Here is a 27,243-nt window from a genome sequence, read left to right on the forward strand (position 1 = left end):
AGTCATCTGCATTTGAGTAACAGCTCACTCCACCCTGCTGCCATGGAATGCCCCTCCAACAGTGCCTTGGTTTTTTGGATACCAGGGCACAGACTATGAAACTACCAAACAGCAGAGCTCTGGGTGAAGCATAAGCACATCAGTGATGTCAGTAAAAGCACCACCACAGCTCATCCCTGCACTGCTTGGTTTCATCTCCTATTCTGGCTACTTCAGAAGCATGGAAATGGATGAGAAGGAAAAGGGGAGCCAAACACCTCTCTCCCTGCATAAGATGTAGATGCAAAATAAATTCAGAACTGCAAAGGCTGTTTCAGAACTACAATTTTACAAAAAGTAACTATCTACCTTTCATTTCTCCTAAAACTTCCAAAAATTTATTTTGTCATCAACTGTAGCTCTCCCAGTACTACACGTAGATGATTTAATTTTTTCACAGCAACAATGGAAACGTTTTTCTTCTGATGTTACAAAGACAGCAGCAGTACATACAAAGTGGCTGTCTCCTCCAGCTAGCTCTCAGAACAACTAAAAACATTTTCATTACCTTTACAGTTACAGCAGTACCTAAGAAGATGCTCAAAAAACTGTGATTGTAGACAGTACAGCTGCTCGGAATTAAAGGACTGACCTACAAAGGACTCTGGACTTGGACATACCTGTTAAGTGCCTTGGCAGATTTCTAGAAGTGCCTAATGTTTATGCATTTGTTTAAAAAATATATGAAATATCTCATAAAGCTTAACCTTCTTACCTAGGCTTCCTCTGAGCATTTCCTCTCAGTTTTGTCTAGAATGCAATAGAACCGTTTTAAACATGTTCAGAAGGTGTTTGCAAATATGTATGTATGTATATATATATATGTGTGCAAACTAAAATATTTATTGACAAAAATTCCAAATTCATTCCAAGACATCAAGTGCAGTTCTGGCTCTACAGAAGTATTTCACTGCCAGCCTGTCAAAGATAATGATTCATTGTTGATTTTGTTTCAATTTAGCAACTAGTATTCTTAAAATATTAGTATACAGGATATCTATTATCAAAGTGCAAATACTGTAGTTTCCTGTCTCTTTCATTTTGAATTCATGAAAGTGATTAAAAGGACATGAAGTTTAATGACAGACCAGTTATCCTTTTATCTGACAATACCCAGTACTCTCTCAGAATGCAGTGAAGTTCAATTGAAGTACTGGGCATTCAGCTTGTATAGTTTTGGATAATATGCCTTCCTTGACTTTCTTCAGCAATTCAACTTTCTTCTTCATGGGTCCAAGAAAGTAAGCAAACCTATGTATTTAAGTAACAACCAAATTCAAGTTTAACAGCTCCAGTAGTGTAATATTAAGTCAAAATCCAGCTCAGAAAACTCCTTGCTATATTCTCAAAATTAACACTTCAAACAATAATTTTAATTATCTCTACCTAGCTGAGGATTAGAGCTGACATTTTAGGACTTCCAGGTGTACCTCAAAGTGTAACATGGACGATCTCCTAAATTATGCTAATTCCAAATCTCCACACCGTATTTTTTTCTCATAATTACATCAGAGGAGAGGTAAAAACTTCCTCCTGCTCCCACATGTATCCCTCTGACCAATGCTCCCAGGCTGCAAGCATGCCTGCTACAAAGTGAGGTTTGTAGTGCTCTGGCCCCTCTTGGCGGGGAGGAGAGGTAAAAAGGATTTTGCTTTGGAGATATGCTGTGAATGGAGCGTGGAGGAAGCTGGCTGGAGATGTCTATGACAGTGCAAGCAGCAGGGAGGGCTGGAGCAGGGCAGCACAAGCTGCAGAGCTCAGGGAACTGCACTGCCCCATTTCAGTGTCTCACTACAGCATCTCCTGCCAGGAAACAGGAGCCACAGACTTGCAAGCTCATTCCCCTTTTCCCATTTGACCTGCTGGCTGGAGCTTCCCAGCTGGTGCTCCTGCCCTTGGTTTCAGCCTGGCCTCATCCTTCACCCCTTACCCAGAGGTGTCCTACCCCAGCAATTCACCCCATCAACTCCACCACAGAACGGATCCAGTGCAAAATTCTCTGCTGTACTGAAAATAAGGGCACCACAGGAAACGTAGGGGGAAGCAGTACTTAAAAAATAATTTATGAATAAGAAGTCAGATGCACCATGAGTTCACACTCTGGACTCAGACACTACTTTCTAATGACCCTCCATAACCTAAATATTCAATATTACACATTAGTCTAATCCATGCATTGTCCAGCATTGGTACATATGCTTTCACAAAATGGGATTTAGCAAACAAACTAATGGAATGCAGGAAATGAAGAGCCTGGTTAACACATTGAAACAACACTGATCTGTCCTCCAGCACTGGCATGGGCAGGGGATGACACAAGAATACATCTTGTACTTCCTAGTTCTGTACAGCTCTCATTCCTGCCTTGTACTGCCCAACAGCTTGGCTCACAATGGAGAGTGTCAAGAGGACATGGGAGAAGCCTGTTCTCAGTTTTCCATGCACAGATGTTGAGCAGCTTCCAGCCTCCACCCTCTGGAGAAATCTGTCTACAAATCTCAACTTACAAACATGAGAAGGGGCTCACATCTGCAGGAGAGGGACACACCAGGCCCTGAGCACTGCCAAGTGCTAAGCTAACATAACGGATATGTGACTATTTGCACAGCTTTACCTCATTTCAATGTGATATCCAACAAAATGTTATGGGTATCATGAAGTTCCATGACAGAGGTGCTAAATGCCTGATAATCACTGGTTTGACCAAACCTGACTCCTTAGAACTCATTTAAAGAGAGTAGGCAGAACATGCCAATTAAAAAAAATCAAACCAAACATTCAGAAAACAAAAAAAACCAAACCCAAAACCCAGTGAATTTTTAATCTGCATCACTGCATTCAAACAGCCCATTGCTGTGTGAATAACAGTAGCAGCAATAGAGAGGAAATATATCCTTTGTGCAATAATCACCGACCACATTCCATACTCTTGGACAGCATTTGCAATAAAAGGACAGTGATTTCCTATGCTTTTCAGGACAGAGAATATTATCAAGTCCTTTCTGGTGGGATGTAGAAGTCCCAGAGAAGCTACCATTTCAGAGCAAAAGTTCCCCAGGACTTTATGAATGACCAACCAGTAAGGCATTCTACCAGGAACCCTGTGAAATATTTCCATGTCTATTTGCCAAGAAGTGACCTTTCTGGCCCCATTCGCCTCGTTTTTAAATCTGCTTCTGTTAAAACAACAAAAAGTACACAAAACACATGAAATCATAATCTGCTCAAAGTTTAATTCATCCCCAACACAAGCTACACTTTCTAGAGGAAAAAGAAAATGGTACATGAAGGGAAGTGTCTTGTCAGTAAAGCACTGTACCACGCCCAAAATCTTCCCAAAAGTGTCAAACCCCTCTGCGTCTGTGCCCCTTCTGTCCTCTTAGCTACTGACCCCAGCACTCCTTGGCTTCCTGCACTTGCTCTGAGGGCTGCTCCTTACCCTGTACTTGTTAAGTGTGTTTATGTTGTTTTATCTGTAACACTGAGGAAATTCCCCACTCAAGGGAAACTCAGCTCTACGCCTGAGATTGTTTTTGCAGCATGAGACTAGTAAAAGGGATCTGTATAAGGTAGAGCATGCAGCCAAAGACAAGGAAGTCAGTGCAGAGGGAGACAACCTTGGCAAGGTCTGGAGCAGACCTGGTCTGTTCTGAGAGGAGACCTATAAACCTGGGGGGCAGAGGGAGGAAAAAATACCTCACATTTCCTTTATTTCCACTGGTTCAGTCTGAGTTTTCTCTAACAGAACTGGTACAATATGTACCTTACAAAGGTTACACTTCTACATCTATTTGATGCTTAACTTTCTCCTAAAATCTACTCCATGTGCAAAACCTAAGTCCCCCACATTTTTCCCTAGAGCAGCCTAAACGGTCCAGGTGGGTTTACTGAGCAGTCTCCAGGTGGGTTATTACTCTGTCAGAGACAGACCTCTGGTGGCCAGCCAGAGACTGACACCGTGCAGTGCACAGCTCCCAGAGCAGAGGGAAAATACATCCTGAAAACACAAACTGCCACCAAAACTGAGACCATGAACAAAACAAGAAAAGGAGCCATCAGGGGGATGTGATGCCAGAGGGATGTCATAGCTGTGAGAAGATCAGAAGGCATTTATATTTGACCCCAGTATATCACTGAGCTCAACTGTAGACCTGATTCCTGTCACAGTGAAATACTTGGTAATTTGTTTCATTTTTACTGAGAAAATACTTTAAAATACAATCTCTGGGTATCAGAGAAAAATCACTGAGTGGATAAAGGAAGAAATATTCAAATTTTCCTTAGCCTTCTTCCTGAATTTGTATCTGTCTGCACTTGTTTCTCTAAGCTGTGCTGCATCAAACATTCCCATTTTCCAGCACAACAACTCCCATCACAGAACGCAATTCAGGTACTGAAGCACCTCTTCAGATTGGAAGCTGGCCTTTTCAGAGACAGGGAGTCGTGCAAGCTTTCTACATCAATCCTCTATCACAAAACCTCCAAAGAAGCATTTTCTTTTTCCAGCAAAAAACCTAAGTGTTAATTAAAAGACCATAACAACATTGATTCTTCCTACCACAACTCAGTGTCAGCACTTTTCAAAAATAAAGCATGAATTATGTAAGCTGTTAAACCAAGCTCAAAGAACCTAAAGAAAATGAAAATGTAAAGCATGAAATGTTAAACAGCTTTGGCAAAAAAAGGTTCATCTAACAGATTTTAAAGCATATTAGTATAAACTCAAATTCCCATCATTATATGCTCAGTGAAAATAAAATATTGCTGACTGTAACCAGCTGAAGACTCACACGGCATTGAAGGTGGTAGAATTTTCTCTTCTTTTTGTAAATCCAACAGGCAGTGTTTTTAGCTCAATATTACACCCTCGAGCTTTGTTCCTCAAGCAGTATAACTGGCAAAAAATAAAAACATTTTTTCAAAAAATCTGAATATATAAACCCCATGAAAATTGAACAATAAAAAGCTGTCAGGAATTATGAGAATACTACAGAAAATGCCATATTTAATGAAAAGCTCAGAATTTTAAAGAAAACATCCTGAATGAAGAAAATTAAGCAAGCCTAGAAACCCTCTGAAACATTTTTGGTTTTTTACTATTAAAGAAGAACATGGCAATGTCCTCCTCATAGTACAAGCCCTTTAACGTATCATGAAAGTCACAGTGTCATCACTGTGGGTGTAATACCACCACGAGGTCACTTTCTGGGTTACAACCCTGCTGGCAGAATGGAAACACAAGCCCCATCCCAGCCACTGCCAAATTCTGATCTGAAGGTAGCACTCAGGGTATCATCCCATTAACGTGCCCAGTACCACACCCCTAAAACTGCCACCCATGCAGCATCTCACCATGTTCAGAACACATTTTTGGGACATTATGGTGCTAAATACACACACACACTGAATATGACTCCAGCCAGAGAGCAAGCTGGAGTGCTCTGAATTTATTCTGTCATCAATGTGAGTCCTGAGTTTAGAGATGTATTTCAAGATAGCTTCACAAGACTGGAAAACAAAATGGCTCTGACGCTTTCTTGTGATTTATCAATGAGTCCAAATATTTTGGAGTTGGTTAGGTTTTATTGGGTTTTGTTTGTTCATTCATTGCTTTTAGTTTGTGGAGTGTGTTTGGTTGCTGAAAGAGCTTGAGCACAAAGTCCTTCTCCCTTAGGAGGCTGGCTTTTATGTCACTCTTGCTTAGATTTAGTCTCTGAAGAGCTCTAGCTGTCTTCATTTGGTATACAGGGAACCACATAACAATTTTTAGGTGATTAATAAATCCACGGTTTACCTGGGAAGTGTACTCAAAAATTTTAAAGCTGTGGAGGTGTAAGGAAACATTTAGACTTTCTCAACACACATCATCAACAGCAACAGTGGTCATGCATAAATTTTAAGAATTATTAGTGATCTTTTCTTCCAAACAAATGAATATAGCCATCAATATGATTGCTGCACAAACCCTAGAGACTTCTTGCTATTTCTGGCTCTAAAATTCAAGGTCATTCACATCCAGAGGTACCAGCTCTGGAATCTGGATTGGGACTGCCTCAGTGGGAATTCAAAGGTAGCCAACCCTAATTCCAACAGAGCAAAAGGAGAATCAAAAACTTACAAGTCTTTTTGTTGCTGGACTATGCACAATACAATGTCGAGCAGCAGCATCAGCTGTCCTTCCTACATCTTCCAGGAAACGATAATCTGAAGGTTAAATAGAACAAAGAAAAATGTAGGGCCAGCCTAGGAAAAAACCAGGGAGTTTTAGAACACATATGGTATGTTCTTACCACTTAGAAGGTTCAAGTCAGTAAATTCATTTACAGAGACAAATGCTGTTTTATCCCTGACTCCATTACAGCTCAGGGCAAGCTTATGCTTCTTTACACACAACAGGCTGAAATGACAAAAAAAACCAAATTAACACCTTCAGTACATGAATGGGGAAAATAATCAAAACAATTTAGCTGAGATAACAGATACCTGCACGAATATTTCATGCATCGTGGACATCTGTACTTAGCTTCTTCTTTGCTGCAAGTTTCACACCTGAAAAACGTAAAAAACACTTGTCAGTAAGGCAGCATTTCAGCACCTGACTGGCCTGCTCAAAAACCAGGCCATCCATCAGCATTTTCAGGAAAAGCTATTGTAAGTGCACCTTGAAAGAAGAAAGAGAAAACACAAATACCCTAGACTAGGAAAAGTGGCAGGTAAAACAACACAAGCTTTTTCATCACCTGTAATGTGCACTATACCATGCCGGCTTATAATGCTCCCAGTTTTAAGTACACAGATAACAAATTTCAAGGATTCACACTAAACCCTGAACAATGCATCCCATTTTTTTCACTGGAACAAAAAGAACGTGACATGGTCAGCCAAACAACTTAGAGCTGTCAGCAGTGCAAACTCCAAAGTCAGGGAACCTTTCAGGCACAGTGTGTAAGGCTTATCAATATAACTAATAAATATCAGTGAAAAATTAAATTCCTTTACAAATATGACCATATGTTTTTACCTAGTCTAATAAAACAGCTGTTTCTCCCATTCTTAGGAAAAAGGACTTGATATGTCAACTGAATTAATCATGACTCTTACTTTTAAATCTGACAAGAGAAGAGAAAGAACATTTCCCCCACATGAGCAGTTTTCGAGAACAGCACAAATGCACCATGTCCAACTACCAGGGGATAAATGCCCGCCCTGACCCGTTTCTCCTCCCGTCCCCACCACGTGCTCGCTGCCTGCTGGCAGTGAGGGCCTGAAGGACAAGCCCAGCAACACCATCGCCTGACGAGCTCTGCGATTGAGCAGCACAAAGCCATCCTAACAAGCGGAAAAAAGGGTTTCAAACACTGCAAACCAGGAGCGGGGAGTTGCTCCGAACAGGGATTCCCGTTCCCTGCTCTGCAGGATCTCCGCAGCGCCCGCTGCCCATCACCGCCCCAGCGAGGCTCTGCCCGGCGCCCTCGCTCGCTCAGGCCTCACCCACGAGGAACCAGCCCTGCAGGGCACCGGGCCACCCGCCGAGTCCCGGGGAAGGCGCTCCCGAGCCCGTGCGGCCGCTGCCGCCGCCGTGCCGTACCTGTGCAGGGACATCTTCCCTCCGCCCGCCGCCCGCCCGGCACTGCCCGGCCCGTCCCGCTCCGCCATGGCCGCGCTCGGGGCCTCACGGGGCATGCGCGGCCTCAGCTGCGCGCCAGCGCCCCCTGCCGGCCGCGAGCGCCAGCGCAGCCGCACGAGGCTCCCCGGGAGCTGAGGGGGTCGGGGAGCGGCGGGGCCAGCGGGGCTCCGGAACCAGCGGGGTTCGGAACCAGCGGGGCTCCGGGTCCGAGGTCCCAGCCAGGGACGCTTTCCAGAGCACAGAGCAGGTGTCCCCCAAACCTCCCGCCCCACGGCGCGGCCCTCCCAGCCGGGTGACGGCGGCCATCGCTCCGTACCTGTGCTGTGCCGCTGCTCCGGCGCCGCCCCGCTGTCTGTGTGCAATGTGCATTTTCACCTCAGCTACGGAAATGCGCATACTCACATCCGAGCAGCCTTATAAACTCCTTGCGTTTAAAACAGGTAATTTCTGACATGAAGAACTCCCAAAAATAGGACAGTGGGATGAATAAAAATATACACGAAGCAGACGTTTTCTAAAAATTTATAATCTTACGAAATAGCCCCAAGCATTTGCCAAAATATCATCTCCAAAGCCAAACTAAGCGCAAATGTCAAATCATATTGGTCTTAAAAATGCAAAAAGTGAGACATTTTCTCATCCTTCTGTAATCTTGCTTTTTTTTTTTTTTTTTTCCATTTTATCAGATTTTTCTCGAAGTGGTCAAAGACGATGCTCGGATACAAATGTACGATGAGATGTGCGTGTACATGTACGTGCCTGTGTTGGAGCGAACGCTTCCCTCCGGCAGAATTCCATGGCACAGAGCACGTGCACTTCCCCTCGGCAAGAGAAGCACCGCCACCTAATTGGAAAGTGCCCTTCTAGAGGATTTTCATAATTTCTAAGAATGATCTATACAATATGAAACAGAATAGTAAAAGACAAGGAGATAGCTTGGAAGCTTATTTTATTATACTTTGGTGGTGTGTTTTCCTGCAGATGAAGACAGACGTGTTGTTTGAACCTCCCGGGCTTCCCCAAATACAGTCTGGTATCACCTTGCCGTGTACTCCTGAGCACACTTTGAACTGATAATAGACAGAGGCATATCAGTATAAAGAGTGTTTTTCCTAATGGTAAAACTGTTGTTTTTTACTAATAAAAAACAAACTTCAATGAATGTTTTAGGCTTAATTTTAAAAACCCAAAATTATCTAATAAATTTTGCAAAAAAAAAAAAAAGGAATTTCTAAGAGGGTGAAATGCTGATTATAATTTAACAGTAGCCATTCAGAAGACACACTGTAGTAGATTTTCTCAAAAGTTACAAAATATATACAGAATATATCATCTTAAGATGGCTTTGGCATTAGCAATGTTAACTGAAATACAGAATTTAAAAGTGAAAACTACTTTAGGTAGCTCTTCTTACAATGATTTTTACAATGCTGTAACGCAAACTGTTCTGACTATATGCATCATATACAATATGCTGTCTTATACACCATTTCCAAAATAGTACACAAAAATATTTAAAACAAGAAATCCACATAAATAATGTTTTCATTATGTGAAGTATGTGACCAATGGTCTAAAATAAGTACCTTTACAACAGAAACATATCCTGATGTAACCAGCACATACAGTCTGAAAGATAAAAAAGGACTCTCTGGTAAGGCCACAAGCACCCTGTGTTATGAAGAGCACCAAGGCAACATGGACAGGAAACACAAAAGAGGTAGTGTGCCATCTGTTCAGATGTGTGTGTCCACGAAGGACTGGAATAAAAACAATGCTTAAGAAAAGAAAACTTACTGTACTGTACTGTGACATGATTCACTTTTCATATAAAAGCTATTGCACATTTAGGAGCATTAGCAGGTGCTGCTCCTCAGTATCATATGTCTCCAGCTTTCCTCAGGATGGTTTTTGTGCAGTGCTGTTAAAAAGATTGCTAAGAACACTTGATGTCCTGAAAAACTCCATGTTCAGATACTCCATTCCAGAAAATTATGCAAGAAAGCACCAAGAAATTTATTTTTAAATACTTTATGAAAATTGTTTTAGTCTTTTCTTTCTTTTATTTTTCAATGCCATTTCTCCTTAGGAGGAAGTCTTTTTCTTCCTGAGGTTCTTCAACCAAAATCACTTGAAATGATTCTTCAGTTTCCTAGTAATTTTGCCTGCAATGGATCATTACTTTTGTATTCAATCTATGCAGCATCTCTGTGTTGATGCAACAAGAAACCTAGGACAGAAGTCTTAAAGGAAGCATACGGAGCCACTTTCTATGAAGTGCTGCTGTCCTGGTTTGAGGTGAGGAAGTGCATTAACTTGAACAACTGGAAGCTGATTTGTGTCCTGAGTGTGAAAAAAGAACTGTGTTTTATGCCAGCTGCCATCTTCAATCTGAAACACACAGGAGAAGCACATTAGAGTCTCACAAAAGATGAGCTTCAAAACACAAATGAAAATTGTGCTTAGAGTGAAAGAGAAGTAGCGCACAGAAATATTTCTTCTCTCAGCAGTTCCTAAATAAACTGTAATTTAACAAATGCCATTTCTGAAGCCTGAATTTTGAGGGTAACTGTTTCTAAATTTTCCTGGAGGACCTCCCTGTTTCTGCAGTGTCTTTGTACAGTGTCAAAATACATGAGAGACAATGCAAACAGCAAGCATAGATACCACTATAGATATCACTGCAATGGTGAATTCAGTATCTAAAGCCTGGCATATGCAGAGCTATGTCAAGAAGCAAGCTTTAAACGATGTGAAACTAAATGACTATTATTTATTTGCAGAAGGTTAGTAATGTCTAAACAGTACCTCTGTCATGGCTTGAATAATGTGGAGCTAAAAGGCATTTACCATGCATTCATCCAGAAGCACTTTGGGTTCAAGCAGTGTATTTGCTTTAAATATTTGACCGTTCCATCCTTTGAAGGTAACTGATGTCTTCTGGCCACCTGCTTTACTCAACCCCCACATTGGGGTGTTTAGACAATGGACTGTGATGCTGTGGGTTGCTTCTGAGCTCAGTAAATGAAGGAAGTTCATCTGCACTTTTCCAACACCGAACTCCAGCTAAATTCCAAGGGAAGAGCATCGTTAGACTTACAGCTGGACTGTGCTGAATGGCCACAGCAACACAAAGTGCCACAGACATGGCAGTGTGGTGTTCAGGCACAGGAGCATGTATACATGTTTATGTACACTGGGGTCAATGCCAAAGAGCGTGATTTGCATTCCTCAGCAGGGATGTTAGGTTCTATTACAGTCATTACTATAAACAGAAGCTTTCATAGGACATTTTCAAAGCTTAAATATAAACATTTGCTGATGCTTACAACATTGCTGAAGCACAGCTGGTCAGAAAACAGTATTTTTAAATAAGGAAACTGAAACAAATACTTTTGTGTTTCAACAAAGATATAATTAGCAGTAGTGTTTTAACTGAAGCCACATCACTCTGCTGTTTAGTCTCCTTAGACCACAAGTTCTGGCAATACTGATAGTCCATTACAAACGCAAAAGTTCCTAAGTATATTTTGATTTTAGACAGAAAATATAATAACTCATTATTCAAGAAGAATTTCTCCAAGACTATTTCATATTCAGGGATCTTCCAAATGTAGGAATGCATATGTGAACGTCACAGTATTTCTGAAGCTCTTCAATGACTACAGTGTATATACAGAACTTCACAAACATAAAATTTCTATTCTAAGAGTTCAAGAACTACATGTAAAGAGGCACATGAACCAACGATGTACAGAAAACCAGTCCCTCCCTAATGGCATTTAAAAGTGCCTAAGTGTTGGAAAGCAGTAATAATTTTCACTCTTTGTATTGTAACAACATCAGCATTTCTACGCTTGGGTGCCCTGAGTGGTAAGATACTAATGTAGCTTAGAAGTATTTCAGACTTATTCTTATGCTTTGTATGAGAAAGCATAAAGCAAAACAAAATAATTCTATCAGCATAGGTGAGTAAATGAACACAGTGAGAATTACTAACATACACAGTCTCCAGAAAATCTGTAACTTCTGTACAAGAATATGTAACATGTCCTTCCACAAAGATGCACAATAATGCCTCCCTTAAATCTATCACTTTTTAATGAGTTAAGGAAATAAGCACGCATTTGTTTAGAGTTCAAGCACAAACACAAGTGTCTCAGGAGCAATGCATACCTTTGTCACAGACAGTGGTGTTAAACATGTCTGACCACCTGCAGTGAAGTTGCAGAAAACTTCAATGGCATCAGAAGGACATCCAATATTTGGGTCAATCCAGTATTTTCCTATTAGTATATAATTCCAGACAGAAAATAAAACAAAAAATAATTACTACTAAGCAATTTGCTACAATATTCATACTTCTTGGCAAATATTACATATATTATTACCCTAGCTTCACAAGGAAATGAAAGAAAAGGAACGTGAAAATGTTTTCACTATTAAAATTATACTAACAACAGATACTGAGAAAAATTACCATAATAAACCACTTCTGATTACAATTACATTGACATCACAGCTTTAAATAGGAGGGTTTTTTATTTGAAACATTAATTCAGGAACTTCTGAGATACAATGACTGTCAGTGTATCTGACAGTGGTAATGTGTCATTAGGAATTTTCTCATTAGGAATCTAGAATGTGAGCCACACAAAATTAATTTTCAAGATTAGCTATAAATACTTGGAAAACTTCAAATTCCAAAATTGCATTCAGTTTCAATTTTTTTTGATAGATCTGTTTACTGATAGATATAATCTGTCTAATATTTATATAATATTAGATAGCTACATATTTCCACCTTTAAAATTTAGACATTTTACCTTAAATATGAAATAAATATATTTGTGACAGGTACATTGCAAGAGAATACAATAAAAAAAGGATGAAAACATTAAATGTATCCAATCAGACTTTTAATGTGGAAAGCAACATTTGGAAGCACCACTTTCTGCAGGTACTTGTGTGAAAGTGGGCACTTACCATCTGACACTTTACGTTCACAATTAAGCAAATCCCTGCAGATGCGTGCTGGGTTGTCCCGTGTGCCAAGAGGGTTCTTGATGCTGTGCAGTAAATTGCTAAGGTAGTGGAGGGTTTTGAATATCTCTGTACTGTGATCTAGTAAAGTGACTTCAGTATTCTGGTATTTCTGCCAAGGGCCATTAGCAAACGTGTTAGCACAAAGAAGTGTCACAACAACAGTATATGCAACAAGAGTCAAATGTCAAATGGCCATTGAATAGCCAGACAGAATCAGTGTTTATGTGAATGCAATCAGCCATGTAAAACAACGTAAGGGTAACAAATCCCAAGAAACAAATCAGAACATTTTATTAAAACCGCCAGAGCAGTGATGTTAAGGCAGGTTTAGGTCATACAAATTTGTCATTATGATATAGTGACATAAAAATACAGATACAAGGAAAAAAAGGAAAAATTGGTGCACTTTTAAAGTAGACCTAGGGGTTTCAGATTTTAAATAGTGAAAACTATTCTTAGGCTTAACCTAAAAAATATATACAAATTTATTTGACTTCACCCATGTAAGGGATTTTCTTGCAACTAATGCAGTCAGACACATGCATGTCGATTTTTTTTTTATCAAACCCTAAATGCCACTATTGTTATCTGTGTCTGAACAGATACAGTCCACCATGTGTGATAGTCAGTAAATTTCCATTACTACCAATCATGACAAAAGGTACAAGTCTCGCTGCTTCTCTTAATTTCATTTCAACTGTATCCTATAAATCTTAGCATATTTCATTACATTCTATAATTACTCGCTATCCATTATTAATTTAAACTAAATCTTTGAAAAGAAACCCAAATATGTCCTCAAAAAATAAAATTATAATTTCATTTCCTCCATGATAATGCAAATACATTTAAATATATACCTCCATCTGCAAGGCAGCATTTGACTCAAACAAAGCTTGAACAGCAGCATTGAGATCCACTTGTTTCTAAAAAACAGGTATTTCAGAATATAAAAAGATGAACAAGAATATACAAAATTGTAGGTGGTAAATTCTTTGGGTAGTGGAACAAGAAGTTCCTATTTGAAGAGGATCCTGTTATTTTCACTTTCAATAAAGCACTATATTGTAGGTTAGAGTTTTTACAGAATTTACCCTTGGTCCTGGTGGTCCAGGTGGTCCCTGGAAAATGGGAAAAACCAGATATTAGGTATTTCACATCTTTAAATAGTGCAATCAAAATGGAAAAATACAGGCACAGTTTTTTATGCACTTACAGGTGGCCCAGGCTGGCCCTGCCTTCCCTGAGGCCCCTAGAGGAAAGAGATAGAATGCAACAGTTATACATTAAAATCTCTGGTTTTACATTTATGCAGTTATTAAATCACAAAAATGTCCCAATGTGTATAAGGAAGAAGTTATTATACCAGTTGTGGTAACGTTGTAGATTATTAGTTGCTATTGTTAAAGCACCCTGCTCCATTTACATATGAATATTCATGTTGGAATTGCTGTGTTGTCTGGTTCCTTGTTTCTCCAATTAGTTCTGATATGAAGGAACATTGAAAGTCATAGAAAGTATTAATATATAATGTGCTATACATTGTGCCAGTGTTACATGTATGCTAACAAGGTAAGTACTAGAAGAGGTAAGTAATCACTAAACCATTGTCAATAATGTTATCAGTAACTGCAAAAAACTAACTGATCCACTTTAATCCATGAGTATGTGCCAGGCTTTTATCAGTTTAATTTATCAGCAATACAATTTTCAGCCAGAACATGTTATGTTCATTGTTTTACAGTGATATTGCTGACTTCCTTTTTATTCAAGAAGTTATGTCCTTATTTTTTCATTGTAAGTGGCATGATTTTAGAGTGTAGGATGATTGCAGAGAAGAGGAGGAGAAGGAATTGCTTTTCCCTAGCTTACAATGCCTACAATGCATGTAAATCTGATTTAGGCTGCCTTAGGATTGAACATGGACATTTCCAACACAATAAACCCATCTGAATTATTATTTCTGTAACCAACTATTCAGATTAAGCTGGAATGGTTGTGGACATTTATTAATATGCAGTGACACAATCTCTGTTAGATTCTTATCTTCAAGCTCTATATACTCAAAGCTTCTAGGAGCTAGTGTAACAATGATGACAAGGAAAAGAATAGTGTCTTTAGAAGAGAAAAAGAGAAGGAATGAAAGGCATGGGCTAGATCTGCACCTTAAATTACTAAAACCCTTTCAACACAGCTAAGTCAATTTAAGCAGAACATTCTTTTGTCAGTGCTGCTTGTACCAATTACTCGAGCACAATAAGCTGTTCCAGCAAAAGCCCTCATACGTCAGTGTGGTCACACCAGTACAAAATCTCTGCCAAAAGAGAAATAATCTGATGTGACGTGGTCATGCTGACAGATGTTGTGAAACTGATCTAGTCAAACAGGAATTAAGCTGTAAATCTCTTGATATAGTAATAACAAGTGTTTCTGCTGTGAGATTCCATAGCAAGCAAGATCTGTGTGTGTCACTTTATGCTACAACTGCTGAACTCGGGTTGTGCTCAAGCTGCCAAAAGCAAGGGCAGCTGGCAATGGTTAAAGAAAGACCAGATTAAATCTATTATTAATTCATGTATATTAAAAAAAAAAAATCTCAAACTAGATAGGAGCAATGTACCTAAGTCACCGAGGCTGCAAATTTATCAGTCCTTAGGTCCTAAGGCAGAGCATTAGTAGTGCCCAGGAAATGCATCTGCTAGGGGTTACAATGACAGCTGCACAGCTGAAGTGTGTCTGCACATCACCTGCCCTGGCCACGCCAGGGGATCAGGTGCTGGATTATGAAGGATGTGAAAAGTGGGGGCCATCATATAATTCCAAGCACCAGCTTTATGCAAGGCCATGTTGATGGACTGTAAAAGGCTTTGAGGCAAAGTATGTGTTCTTTGGAGAATAGAGGAAATTCAAAACTGAAGCAATTTCTGGATGTTTAGATAGATCATTTTCTGATACTTAACCAAGAAGGCCTTAATAAGATAAGGTCCAGGGATTGTAAATATTGTGAGCTTTTCAGTTGAGACATCCTGACTCTATTTTTCATCCACTTATACCTATAGAAGGAACTGGAAGCCATCTTTTAGATAAATATTTAATGATTAACATCTTTATAAAAGATGTGAATCATCAATGTTGGAAAATGGTAATACAAGAACAAATAATTTTAGCATATGTAGTACTAATAGTTTTGACATCCCTGTGGGTTCTGTGTCAAGTACCTAGCTTTCTTTACTTTTCTGAGTTTGATTATTGCCCAGCTTGAAATTTAAAAAAATATCCTATTACTATTAAATATGCATAAAATATTGTTGTTATTAATTATTACAAAACTGATAAGAGTTTACACAGATTACATTCACTATTTTGGCATAGTTCCTCAGCTGTTGTAAATCAATTGGGTTTCACAGAGCTATCCTGCTGTATGCAAGCTGGGAAGGCTGACTCCACATTTAATTAATCAGGTCAGGTGCTCAGGTGCTGTTAGACTGCTCCAGGACACCTTCAGTCTCATGTGAATGTATTACTGCCCTGTCTGATCATGCTTGGCCAAGTATAGCATAAAATAAAAATGAAATGTTTAGTAGAAAATGAAAGAGAAAGTGTGGAAAAGAATCATGAGAAACAAAATTGACATTGTTAGGATATATTTGTTTATCTTGGTTCAGGACTTGATTATGCAAATACCAAATCAAGAATAGGTACAAAGTCTTCAACAGTTTGTCCCTAAGTAACCACTGTGCACAGATGAATAGATGTCCTTGTTCTGAATGCTGAGATTTAGACATTCCAGGACATTTTTTAGATGACTGAATGCTTCAGTTAATGTTCTATGCTCTTGGCATGTGTCACCATTTTAAGACTCAAGAAGTCTTGGGACAAGAGCAGTTGAAATTTATAGTGGTTTCTGAGATAGAACTGAATGTTTTAAAAATAAAAAGGTGCAGTGTTCCAATGAGGTCAAGGTATTTTGCAAAAGAGGAATGTCATTTGTCTTGATCCACTGTCTCCTTGCCAGTAAAACCCATGGGAAAAAAAAGGTAAATACTGAATACTATTCATGCATTACTTTGTGGAATATCACATTTCTTAAATGCATTAAAACTTCAGAGAGCTATAGCAATTATCTTTACAAATCTTTAAAATATAATGGTACTGCACAGAGTAGGGATTTTACCAATGTTCTTTCTTTCTGCTTCAGAGCAGAAAAATAGGGCTAAATTACACTTTTCATGAACTAAGTTAATTGCTAAATGTTTTACTGGAATGTACCGGATTACTTTCACAAATCTACTTAATTTAACCTTTGGTCGCATTAGAATTTAAGTGAGAAAAGTGTAATTCCAGCTCATAAAAACAAAAGCAGAAACTAAACCAGTTCTTTAAGGTGTTCATTAATTCTTTAATCACTCCATTTGATTGAACAGAGGTTCAAAGGCTAAAATCCCAATCTTTTACTAATGCTGAGAGGCCCTGATTTTACATACAATAGTACATGTGCTTAACTTCGAAAGCATATGAAAGCATCGAGCAATCCTAAGGACATTAATATTTTCTAAGAATTTTTAAATTTTTGGAGAGAGTATTTTAAACAAAGAATGTGTGCTTCACCACTGGCCTCGATAAGAAGACATGATTTTACATTCCATGTTTTTCTGAGGATAAAAGGACATCTTTTTCTAGTATTGAACTCTGTAACCCTGACTAAAAATATAACTAAATATACTACAAAAAGGTTTAAATCTATGTGATTCTAGGAAGAATGCCAATATAAATTTAAAAGGTATAAATTAAAGCTCAGAGTACACAGTTGGATGAAAAAAATTTGGTCTCCGTTGTATGTGAAAGTAGTTGGAAATAAATCCCTTACATGGGGAAAGTAATGCCACTGTATATGATTCAAAATTAAACATTCTTTTTCTAAAGACAGCCTTACTAGATTAACTCATCTTGATGAATTCAAGAACTTATTTAGGAAATAACTTCTTAAACACCAGCACTAATAATGGAAACAGATGTTTCTTGTCCATAATTCTGGATGTTTTTTAAAGGATTATTTTTGGATTTTTTTTTAAGTGTCAGCATTTTTAGCTCTATGCTGTCATAACAATTCTTATGAACAAGCAGTAGAAAAAGACAGCTAAGATGGATAACAGCAAATTGAGAATCTAGTTTTCCTCTTATTCTGAGATAGCAATTGCCTCAAGAGCATTAGAATCAAAGAGGAGAGTTTTCCAAGACACAGACAAGAAGCTTCATTCCAGGCTTTAGCTCTTTAAAATGTTTTGAATATTTCAGATTTATTTTTCAAAACTTTTGTAAGGCAGTTTGAATTTTTTGGAAGTGACTGTTAAAAGCAAAATACAATAAGAGAAACTAAATAATTTTAAGTGAGATGGGGTGAAAGGCAGGGTCAGAGAAAGAGGAACAAGATCACATCTGCTAGTTACTGGAAAAGGAACTAATTATACATGTGTCATAAAGGTAATATAGTTATCAACTCTGTGTTTGAATTTGCTGTAAATATGATAACTTAATGACTTTTCACATAGCTATAATTAGTTAGAGACTTTACTGGCTCTAACACAAATTTAATATTAAATCCAACATTCACAAATGTACAATGACTCTTGCTGGAAAATGAAAGCCATCAAGTTCATAAGCCATGAATGCTGCCCATGGCTCCTACAGTTGGAATACACTGCAAGGACAGCCATCCACAGCTCTAGGCTTCTCCTGAGCTTCTCCCTTTCCACACAAGAAGATACAGATCTGTGAACATGTGCATGCTGTGAGGTACTAGATCTTTGACAACAAATGTGACACAAGGTTTTCCTTTTAGCTCTGAACACGGACAGATCTGGAGGATGTGGCTGCTGTATGACCAGGGCCATCCAGCCCAGCAGCTCACACCCACCAGGAGTATCTGCATAAGCCAACCTGAACAAGGTCAGACTTCCAACACAGGCTACCAGCTTTCTTGGGCAGTGCTCTCCAGGAGCACAACACGACTGCCTGGCATTCAGAGCATGCATGAGTACATTCAGAGTAACACAGGAATAGATTTTACACAGCCAAAAGAATGAAAGCACAGAAGTTTTTTCATCTTACCATTTCACCCCTCGTGCCCTTTTCACCTCTCGGCCCCTGTAAGAAAGAGCAGCTGTTAATCCAATATGCTTTCTAGCTGCCTAAGACTGAAATAAGCAGATTAATATCTATGAGAATTCTACTGCTCACATGAAAAGTCCAGTCTCATCTGTAGAAGTATTTACAGCTCTGGGGGTTTAATTTCCCTGTACTACTAGAAAATGAAATTAGTTGAGAACGTCTTGTAATTCCTATATGTGGAAAGTTGGGTTCTTCAGCTTGCAAATGTTTTCTACCAGTAATTTTAACTGTCCCCCATTGATCAGCTGTGCTCTCCCCCCCACATTCAACACATCAGTGCTTCACCATCTTTGAGATTAACAGAACTCAGTACTCTCCATCATTGAAGAAATGTTATTAGTTTAGTTCTACTCTCATAATCAGATTAGACACTATTTTTCTGTCCTTATTTTTGGCTGGTTTTGCACATAAATTTTGTTCCCAAGGATGGCAACCATCTTAAAATTCTTCTCTGGAAAAATTTTGCATCTTAATAGCTGTATTTCAAAACACATAGAAGTAATCTTCAGCTCAAATGCTTCCTTGATGATAATGGCAAACTTTTACATTCAATATGAAGTGTATTAAAAGCCTTCATACAAGTGCACACATAAAGTTTTTCTCCTCAGTGCAATGGAAAGGAATGGAGCAAGACAAAGTACTGATTTTTCCAACTAGTGGAAAGAATTACAGAAGGGACATTCCCCCTCTTTCTATTTCACATGTAAACACTTGCATTTCTTACTTTTATTGTATATTTACTATTTTTATTATTATTTTGACTTTCAGACATTTTCATTTACTCCAAGTCTACTTGATCAGGCAGAGGAATCTTCATGGTACAAAGAGCTTCTAAAACTGCCTTACATGGTTGGGTGGTCTGGAGACATGAGCCACAGGGTTCTCTTGCAAAACAAATCTGGCTCTGGTACCACAAGCGTGACAAGAGATGGAAAGAGGGATGAGGGCAGAGCTCCCCCAGTGCAGGGAACCTGGGGTGCATTGAAAGTTGTCAGAGAGGCCACGATGATGCTTGAATTTTAAAAGGGACCTCATCAGCACCTGAAACAGCCTTACAAGGGCTCATGGCCACTCCCAGAGTGCCTAGAGGGGCAGTCTGGACAATTCAGCCCACAAGAAGTAAGAAATAAGCTGTATTGGAACTGAGTGTGGATACTCTATAGATATATCTCAGACCAAAGGCTGAGAAAGAATATCCGGGTGGTAATTACTGTTTTACACCTTGACTTACCCACCCCCCTTCAATTGCAGAAGGCCATTGCAATTACTTTCTCACCACTGGTTTTTGTCATTTTTTTCTTGTTTGTACTACATATGCTGGAGTCATATACATTAACTTACCAGCATGGTATAACAAGGAAGGTCCTGTTCGTTGCTATTTGCAAACAGAAAAATAAGAAGGTTGCTAGTTGAAAAACAAGAGGATTAAACAAAAGGGTAGTGAAACAAATAAATTATGCAAAAGTGAAGGGAAACTTACAGGCCTGCCAGCTGGGCCTGCCATGCCTTCTTGACCAACAGGGCCAATATATCCCTGTAAGCAAGCAGAGAATCTATTAGTTCACCCTGTCACCAAAATGAAGAAAATCCTCATGACATGTCCTGGTTTAAAGTTGCTCAGCACATAGACCTATCAAATATCCAAAAGATCGTGGTGATAATCTTTAAATATTGAGTACACATCAAAATGAATTTAGTAAGATAAGTATTTTATTAATTCATAATAGTTGTGCTTGGAAAGTCACCACACATTCTTTAATGTGAAAACTGATGCACTAAAAACAGTGGAAACTTAAGTACTCTGATTACAAAGAACCACATATTTATTGAGCTACAACTTGAGCTAGATTACTGCCCACAAGTACTCTTGTAAGGCTGCCAGTAAGTGCTGCTAAAATGCCACTTTTCAGTTCCATTTCACTTAGAGCAAACTGCTTGTGTCCAGTGTTTATCTCGCACAGGAATGTTTAGAAAAATAGAGTAGCTCTTAGAACAGTCCCCTAAAGCTGCTGGTCTGTTAACTGAACAAATTCAGTTCTGTGGTGGCAAATGCAGCAGTGAGAGAATTTGAAGTAAGGTCACCCATCCTTCAACCTTTCACATTTGATGCCACACTCGGTGCAAAAAATGCTGATGATGTTTCCACATTTTTTGGTGACTAGCAAAGCAGAATGTCATGAAGAATGAGCTAACGAAGGTTAGGAACATTTTAGACAAAAACAAAAGGTTCATTAGAAAAAGACTATTAATCAATAATGCCTGAGCACCACTGTGTCTTACTGCAGGCAAAGTTTGATCCCTATTTTCTTTTTGCTGTAGAACATAGTTACACAATCAGCAGTGGTACCAGTAACAAGAATGTTCAAAGAAATACAAAGTCATATGATTACACTAGGAGTTCAGCAGAACTTGCTTTTTTCTTTCAGCATTAAGGGCCCAGCTCTGTTCGTGTGTCTGCTTGCATGTTGTAACCACAGCAGAATTGCATCTAGACTCAAAGTTTTGGATAGAAGCTTCTGGCCTTGTTAAGAAAAAAGATGATTCTCCAAGTTAAAAACGTGTTACTTGCAAGCCATTCTAACAATCTCTTCCATGCAGTGAAACACTTACAGCTTGGCCTGTTGGACCTTTGGGGCCCAGAATTCCAACTAAGCCAATGTCCCCGGCAGGACCCTGAAAATGCAAAGGAACAATTTAATCAAACATGCACATTAGCTATCCACTTGTTTCAAACTCCTGTAATCAGTGAAAGTAAGATAATTTCCAAGAGCAGTAACAGTGAAAATACCAAGAGCACTGACCCAGAATTTTTGTCCTTAGACAGGGAGTACACAGTTCTGCCTACCATGTTCCAACAGTTCAGAGATATTTTGAACAAATTAGTGTTAAAGCTGATTAATTCCATACTTTCACAGTGTTCTCAATCTGTAAATAGCTTATGATCTAAGAGAAAAGAACGAGCACATACTTTTGGACCTGGGAATCCTTGAAACCCCATTAAACCTTGATCTCCATCTTCTCCCTGTAATAGGAGCAGGCATCCTTACCATTAGTTCACGTTGCTAACTCTTGGACTACTTGTTTTGCATCAACCACTGTGATTACATACAATCTGTCCTTTCAGCCCAGAGTCTCCTGCTGCTCCTTGGTCACCTTGTGATCCTGGAAGGCCTCTTTTGCCTCGCTTTCCTGGATGACCTAGAAGCCCTTTCTCACCCTGTCAAGAAGAAGAAAATATATCTTTTAATACAATCATGGAAGTTACAGTTATAAATAGAAATTTCCTGTCCGAAGCATGGAACATGCTTTCTCCTTAAGAAATAGACTTATTCCATTCATTTTATTTCCCTCACGAAAATAATTAAGCATACACTAAAATGTAAATGTGACTTGACTACTCCTTGAATTGGAAACATAAAAACTATACATGCTGGATCAATTCTATTATGGTATCTTCCAGCGTAAGCAGTAAAATTCACAAAATAAAGTACAGAACAGACAGGTTAAAATTAAATTTTAAAAATAATCCTCTGAGCAAGACAGTGTACTTGTTGTACTTCCTGCTGTTAGACTAAAAATCTACATTGATTCAAATGGAAACTAGACAAGTTCTTGCAAAAGAAATCCTCTGAGGACTATCAAATACAGGAGACATGTCTAACTCTGGAGGTTACTGAGGTGCAATAAAGGCTGTGAAAATACAGGTTTCATGCTTTGTCCTTATGCTTTTCCCCAGGTTTTACCTCTGTGTTACCTGGCTTGAGTCAGTACGTGCATTATTAATGCTTATTCTGTATTATAGGTGGCAAGTTTCCCCTCAACTCATCTATTCCTTGCCTTTCTCAGACTGCAGGCACTTCTGAGCAGGAACTACCTGCTACAGTTCATTGTCTAGGCAAAGAAGTACAATTCAAACTGGAGACACTGGCAATAAATCTCTGCAAATAATGAATACAGTTTATACTAAAATATATTCATTAAATGATAACAAAGACAGTATTTCCAGTTTCCGTGTAACTTAAGGTTTTAAATAATGGTTTGGCAATAAAATCTCACAATGAGAATGAGTTTAGATAAAAATCATGATTTTAGATAAAAAATTCCATTTTAAATGAAGACAATTATCTGTAATGTTTCCATTGTTTGCTTGTTTTACAACTGAAATGAGTCTAACTAATATGAGGATATGCTGATATCAGGTACCTGGAACTGCCTGGTAAATGGAGCACACACAGATTTCTTTCTTTCTGAAAGGGCTGAAGAGAAACAATTTAAGTCCTGTGTCCATTTAGGACATCCCAGATACACTTATTAGCCCCCAAACTTGGGACTTAGGCTTGAAGTTATGGCAATGCTCTGCTACTAGATTGCTTAGATATTTAAATCATCCCAACTGTTCTAGTAGCTACAGAAGTTTAGAAATAAAAGTCAGGAACCATCTGACCCTAAAGATGGAGTAAATAAGTAAAGTGTTTTGATGGCTTCTGGAGCTGGGAATAGCATTCAGATGGATGAACTCTCTATTTTCCAGTTACAGTTTATAGAAATGTGGTAAACACAACTTGTAATCTTATCCTTCAAAGATGACTTGATGTTTGTTACTCACACGATTAACAGCAGTGTGGTGGTTCCACAGCCACTAAATGCAGCATTGAAGAATAAGCAGTATCAGCAAAACTGCACTTAAACAACCAGATCCCAGGAATGCACCTACCTTCAGTCCAGGTGCTCCCATGGGCCCTGGCATGCCTGGCAATCCCTTGGGACCTCGAGCTCCAGGATAACCTGCTAGACCTGGTAAGCCTGAGTTTCCTTTGTTGCCCTTAACAAATTGAAAATAATGGTTTACAAGTAGAATAGCCAAGTATGTTTTTTCAGGGTGTGCTGAAACAGGGAAATAACATAAAATCAGTCAAAACCACTAAATACTTCCTGTTATATGGACACACAATGACAGTACATCAAAATATACAGAAAGAAAATTATCAGCAGTATCATGTGGATTTCTGCTAATATTCCAAATTCCGAAAGTAACACAGTATTCATTTTTCAAGAAGTAACTCCATGTGGAACAGAATGAGACTGCCTTCCCAAAGAAATATTCAAAATTCAACAAGTTTATTTATAAGGATCAGGCATACTGGTAATAGTAGTGTGACTGTGTACACTCTGTAAAGACTCACACACAATAATATTACCAGATGAAGAAAGATCAAAACATTTGTTATGAAAATATATGAGAACATCAGTCTATAAAAAAAAGTAACGATTTAAAATGTTTAAAATGAAAAAACATGTTAGTGAGTACATGGAGTTAGGCCACTTTTGACATGTTAAAAAATACAAAATGGAAATTTGTTACCATATAAATGAATATTTCTGTGATGTAACAAATAGAAATATATGAGTATATAAATCTTACTTATTTCCTATGACATTCAGTTAAGCACTCATAGAAATAAAATGGTTGTGTAAAACATGATTTTTATATTAAAATATGTTTTCTGGCTTTTGAATATGGTGCTGTGGCTTATAGATTGATGGACTGATTAAACTTAGAAGTTCTGCTCTTTTTATTCATTGTGGCAAAAATCAGTTATAAGCCTCCCTTTACTACAAACTGTAATGGGATAACGGAGTTGTCTTTACTATAATTGTATGACATCTTCAGTGGAAAGGCAAAAAAGTAAAAATTCTTTGGGGTGATTGTCCTAAATCCAGCTCCAAAGAATTTTAAGAGCTTGGAAGAGGTTCATGACCTGAGACTGGAGAGGCTTGAGTAGGGTGCACCTGCCCCCTACGGGTAACTTGTTTAATTTGCTCTTCATTCAACCAGATTGCAAATTTGTACCTGAAACAACAGTGTCTCATCCAGCATCTTGGCTAATTCCTAATGCCAAATCTAACTTGGCAACTTTTTATAACAATTACTGATCCACCTGAGTAGAACTACTGAGAAATTCATACTGGAAATCAAAGTGATCAGACTTCCAACGATGAGAACTACTCAAGGAATCTTCTCCCCCTCTCTGGAGGCACTAATCTAAGGGCTGTGTCACTGCTCCCAGAAGCAGCAGGTCACCACCTTTGGCCCACAGCAAAGAATAGTCAGACAAAAAACTCATTTCTAGGAATGCTCTTAGATACCTCAAATACCTAATACTCTATTTGTCTGGTTTTGGACAAAGCTTCATAATTATTTAGGTAGACAGACATAGTTTACAAATACTAAATCAATAAGGAAAACTCAGGATTATCTGAGACCCTAAGAGATATAATTGGTATAATTTTCAAGATACTTGGGGAACTGAGAATGGTCTCTTCTTTTTAAATACCTTAACCCTGAAAAATCTGTAGTGCAAAATGACATAGAGGAAATGTGGAAAGCAACTTACCTTGGGGCCAGGCTCCCCCGACAGCCCAGCCTTGCCAGGGTTCCCAGGAGTGCCTTCTGGTCCAGGGTACCCAACTGCTCCTTTCTGCCCTGGTGGCCCTGGTTTTCCCTTGAAAAGAAATTTGAATCAAAGATAGCCCTGTTGGCTTCATCTTCACTCTTCCATAACTAGGATTTCCTAAACCCTACAGAACAGCAGACCCAGTGATATGAATGAATGGTCACAGAGGGAGCTCAGAGTTAGGATGTTTGGTTTAGATTCTACTGGTTTAACCCCAGGCTTGCCCTGCCCTGGGATCTGAGCAACTTCAGCTGAAATCGTGGGACTGGCCCCTTTGTGTGCCAGGCCTGGAACATGCCTGAGAGTGTCAATTCTTAAACTGAAGTGAGGAAACCTGATAAAGTCATCTATTTATCCCTGGAAAAAACCCAACCTTATAGTTTTCAGCCTTTATTTTACTAAATGCTTACAAATTTATGCTGTTCAAATTTGAACATACCAAAACTACAAATTTAAAGCATGGCAAGTTTGTGGTAACCGTTGGTATACTTGCACAAAAAAGGCCTCATGTCACATCCAATAGAGGAACACTGGTTTCTTTCCTTACGATTATTTCCCTTTAGACTGATATACACTGTCTAAAAAAGCTTGGAGTTCTGCACTAATCTCTCTATAAATGCCATTTCTCAGAAATGTAAAATGTTCTAAGTAAAACACATTTTGTCAATACTGAAAAAGTATTGTAACATCAGCCATGTAGAATATAAGAAGTGTGCCATCCTAATCTTATTTCTAACTTCTGGTTGCTTAAGTATCTTCACTTGGCATGTGCTTTGAAACTTCCTCAAGTTCTAGTTTTACAGTCTTCTCATTTCTCTGCGTGTCTTGCTTTCCTTCTTTCCCTGTGCCTGCTGGATGATCCCTGCAGTCCAAAAGAAAATGCTGAGTATTTACAGAGGACACACAGCTCCTTGTCTTCAAAAGGCTCCTCTTGCAATCTGCCCAGCAGGTACAAGCTCTGTGCAACAGCTGCATTTCTCCAGTTACTGACAATGTATTGATGTGAGGTAGTAAAAGTTATTTACAATATGTGCTTGAGTGGAGTTATTTATTAGGGGACCAAAATAACCTTGATGCATTTTGTTCTTCGTTATGTTTACAGAACACCTACTGCTTCCTGCTCTGTTTTCTCTCTCTGGGAGAAGGGCATGCAAGTCAGCTCCTCTACAGTAACTCAAGAAAAAACATTAAGGATTTCAGCTCAGGGCAAGCAAGAGAAATAAACAAACCTCAAGGCATTTACCACATGTATCCATCATGGACATATGGATCCGAGCTTCTGTGGGCTGCAGTGGATCAAAGAACTGATGGGGTCAGAAGTGAACACAAGTACAGTTCTGTGCAATATAATGTGATAACTTCCAAATGGACTCCAAAAATGAGCTAGCTAAATAACTTCACATGTGCTAAGGACCTTGTTGTTAGTTGCATGTTACTTCCATATGCCGAGTAACTGAATATTTTATATAATTTATAATTTAATAAAATTTCAAAAATTATTGATATTCAAAAATGACAGGGGTTCCTTTACACTTTCTGGATAATAAGAAGGTTCTTTAGAGTTAACACAAGGCCTTTTGGTAACACTGACATGATTCAATTCTGGTTTTATTAGTATTTTATTTGTTTTAAAAATCTGAAAATGGGTTCTAGAATTTTGTTACTTACAGGAATTCCAGCTTTGCCTGCTTGACCTGTTGCTCCTTTCTTCCCTGTGGGCCCCTGAAGTTACAAATATTTGTGAACTGACAAATGTCTTACATTCAATCTCCTAAGAAGAGTTGAGGATTGTTCCCCTCTAGTATTCATGTTCACAATCCCTGGCTTGGGACCAGATTATTCACATTTCAGGAGACAGGAGAAAGTTTTTCAAGTAAAAGCAAATACATTTTTGGTAGAATTGTGTAT

The 27,243-nt window shown here is 38.7% G+C and overlaps 2 protein-coding genes across 2 annotated transcripts in view; both read right to left on the reverse strand.

The window, feature by feature from the left end:
• The window catches only part of ZNHIT6 (zinc finger HIT-type containing 6), a 31,188-nt gene extending 23,489 nt beyond the window's left edge, over positions 1-7,699 (reverse strand). The window contains exons 1-5 of the mRNA XM_033067081.1: positions 7,628-7,699; positions 6,523-6,588; positions 6,330-6,436; positions 6,158-6,243; positions 4,830-4,933 (exon numbers count right to left, since the gene is read on the reverse strand). Coding sequence (XP_032922972.1) covers positions 4,830-4,933; positions 6,158-6,243; positions 6,330-6,436; positions 6,523-6,588; positions 7,628-7,695 — 431 coding nt within the window. The 5' untranslated portion in view covers positions 7,696-7,699. The remainder of the gene's footprint in view (positions 1-4,829; positions 4,934-6,157; positions 6,244-6,329; positions 6,437-6,522; positions 6,589-7,627) is intronic.
• An 899-nt stretch (positions 7,700-8,598) lies between these two features.
• COL24A1 (collagen type XXIV alpha 1 chain) overlaps positions 8,599-27,243 on the reverse strand; it is a 124,913-nt gene continuing 106,268 nt past the window's right edge. The window contains exons 46-60 of the mRNA XM_033067082.1: positions 27,004-27,057; positions 25,276-25,383; positions 23,595-23,702; positions 21,990-22,097; positions 21,849-21,902; positions 21,491-21,553; positions 20,361-20,414; positions 18,821-18,856; positions 13,929-13,964; positions 13,807-13,833; positions 13,573-13,638; positions 12,653-12,821; positions 11,843-11,952; positions 10,517-10,732; positions 8,599-10,057 (exon numbers count right to left, since the gene is read on the reverse strand). Of these exons, the coding sequence (XP_032922973.1) occupies positions 9,911-10,057; positions 10,517-10,732; positions 11,843-11,952; positions 12,653-12,821; positions 13,573-13,638; positions 13,807-13,833; positions 13,929-13,964; positions 18,821-18,856; positions 20,361-20,414; positions 21,491-21,553; positions 21,849-21,902; positions 21,990-22,097; positions 23,595-23,702; positions 25,276-25,383; positions 27,004-27,057 (1,356 nt within the window). The 3' untranslated portion in view covers positions 8,599-9,910. The remainder of the gene's footprint in view (positions 10,058-10,516; positions 10,733-11,842; positions 11,953-12,652; positions 12,822-13,572; positions 13,639-13,806; positions 13,834-13,928; positions 13,965-18,820; positions 18,857-20,360; positions 20,415-21,490; positions 21,554-21,848; positions 21,903-21,989; positions 22,098-23,594; positions 23,703-25,275; positions 25,384-27,003; positions 27,058-27,243) is intronic.

The sequence above is a fragment of the Catharus ustulatus genome, chromosome 9 (assembly GCF_009819885.2).
Source record: "Catharus ustulatus isolate bCatUst1 chromosome 9, bCatUst1.pri.v2, whole genome shotgun sequence".
NCBI classification, from domain to species: Eukaryota; Metazoa; Chordata; class Aves; order Passeriformes; family Turdidae; genus Catharus; species Catharus ustulatus.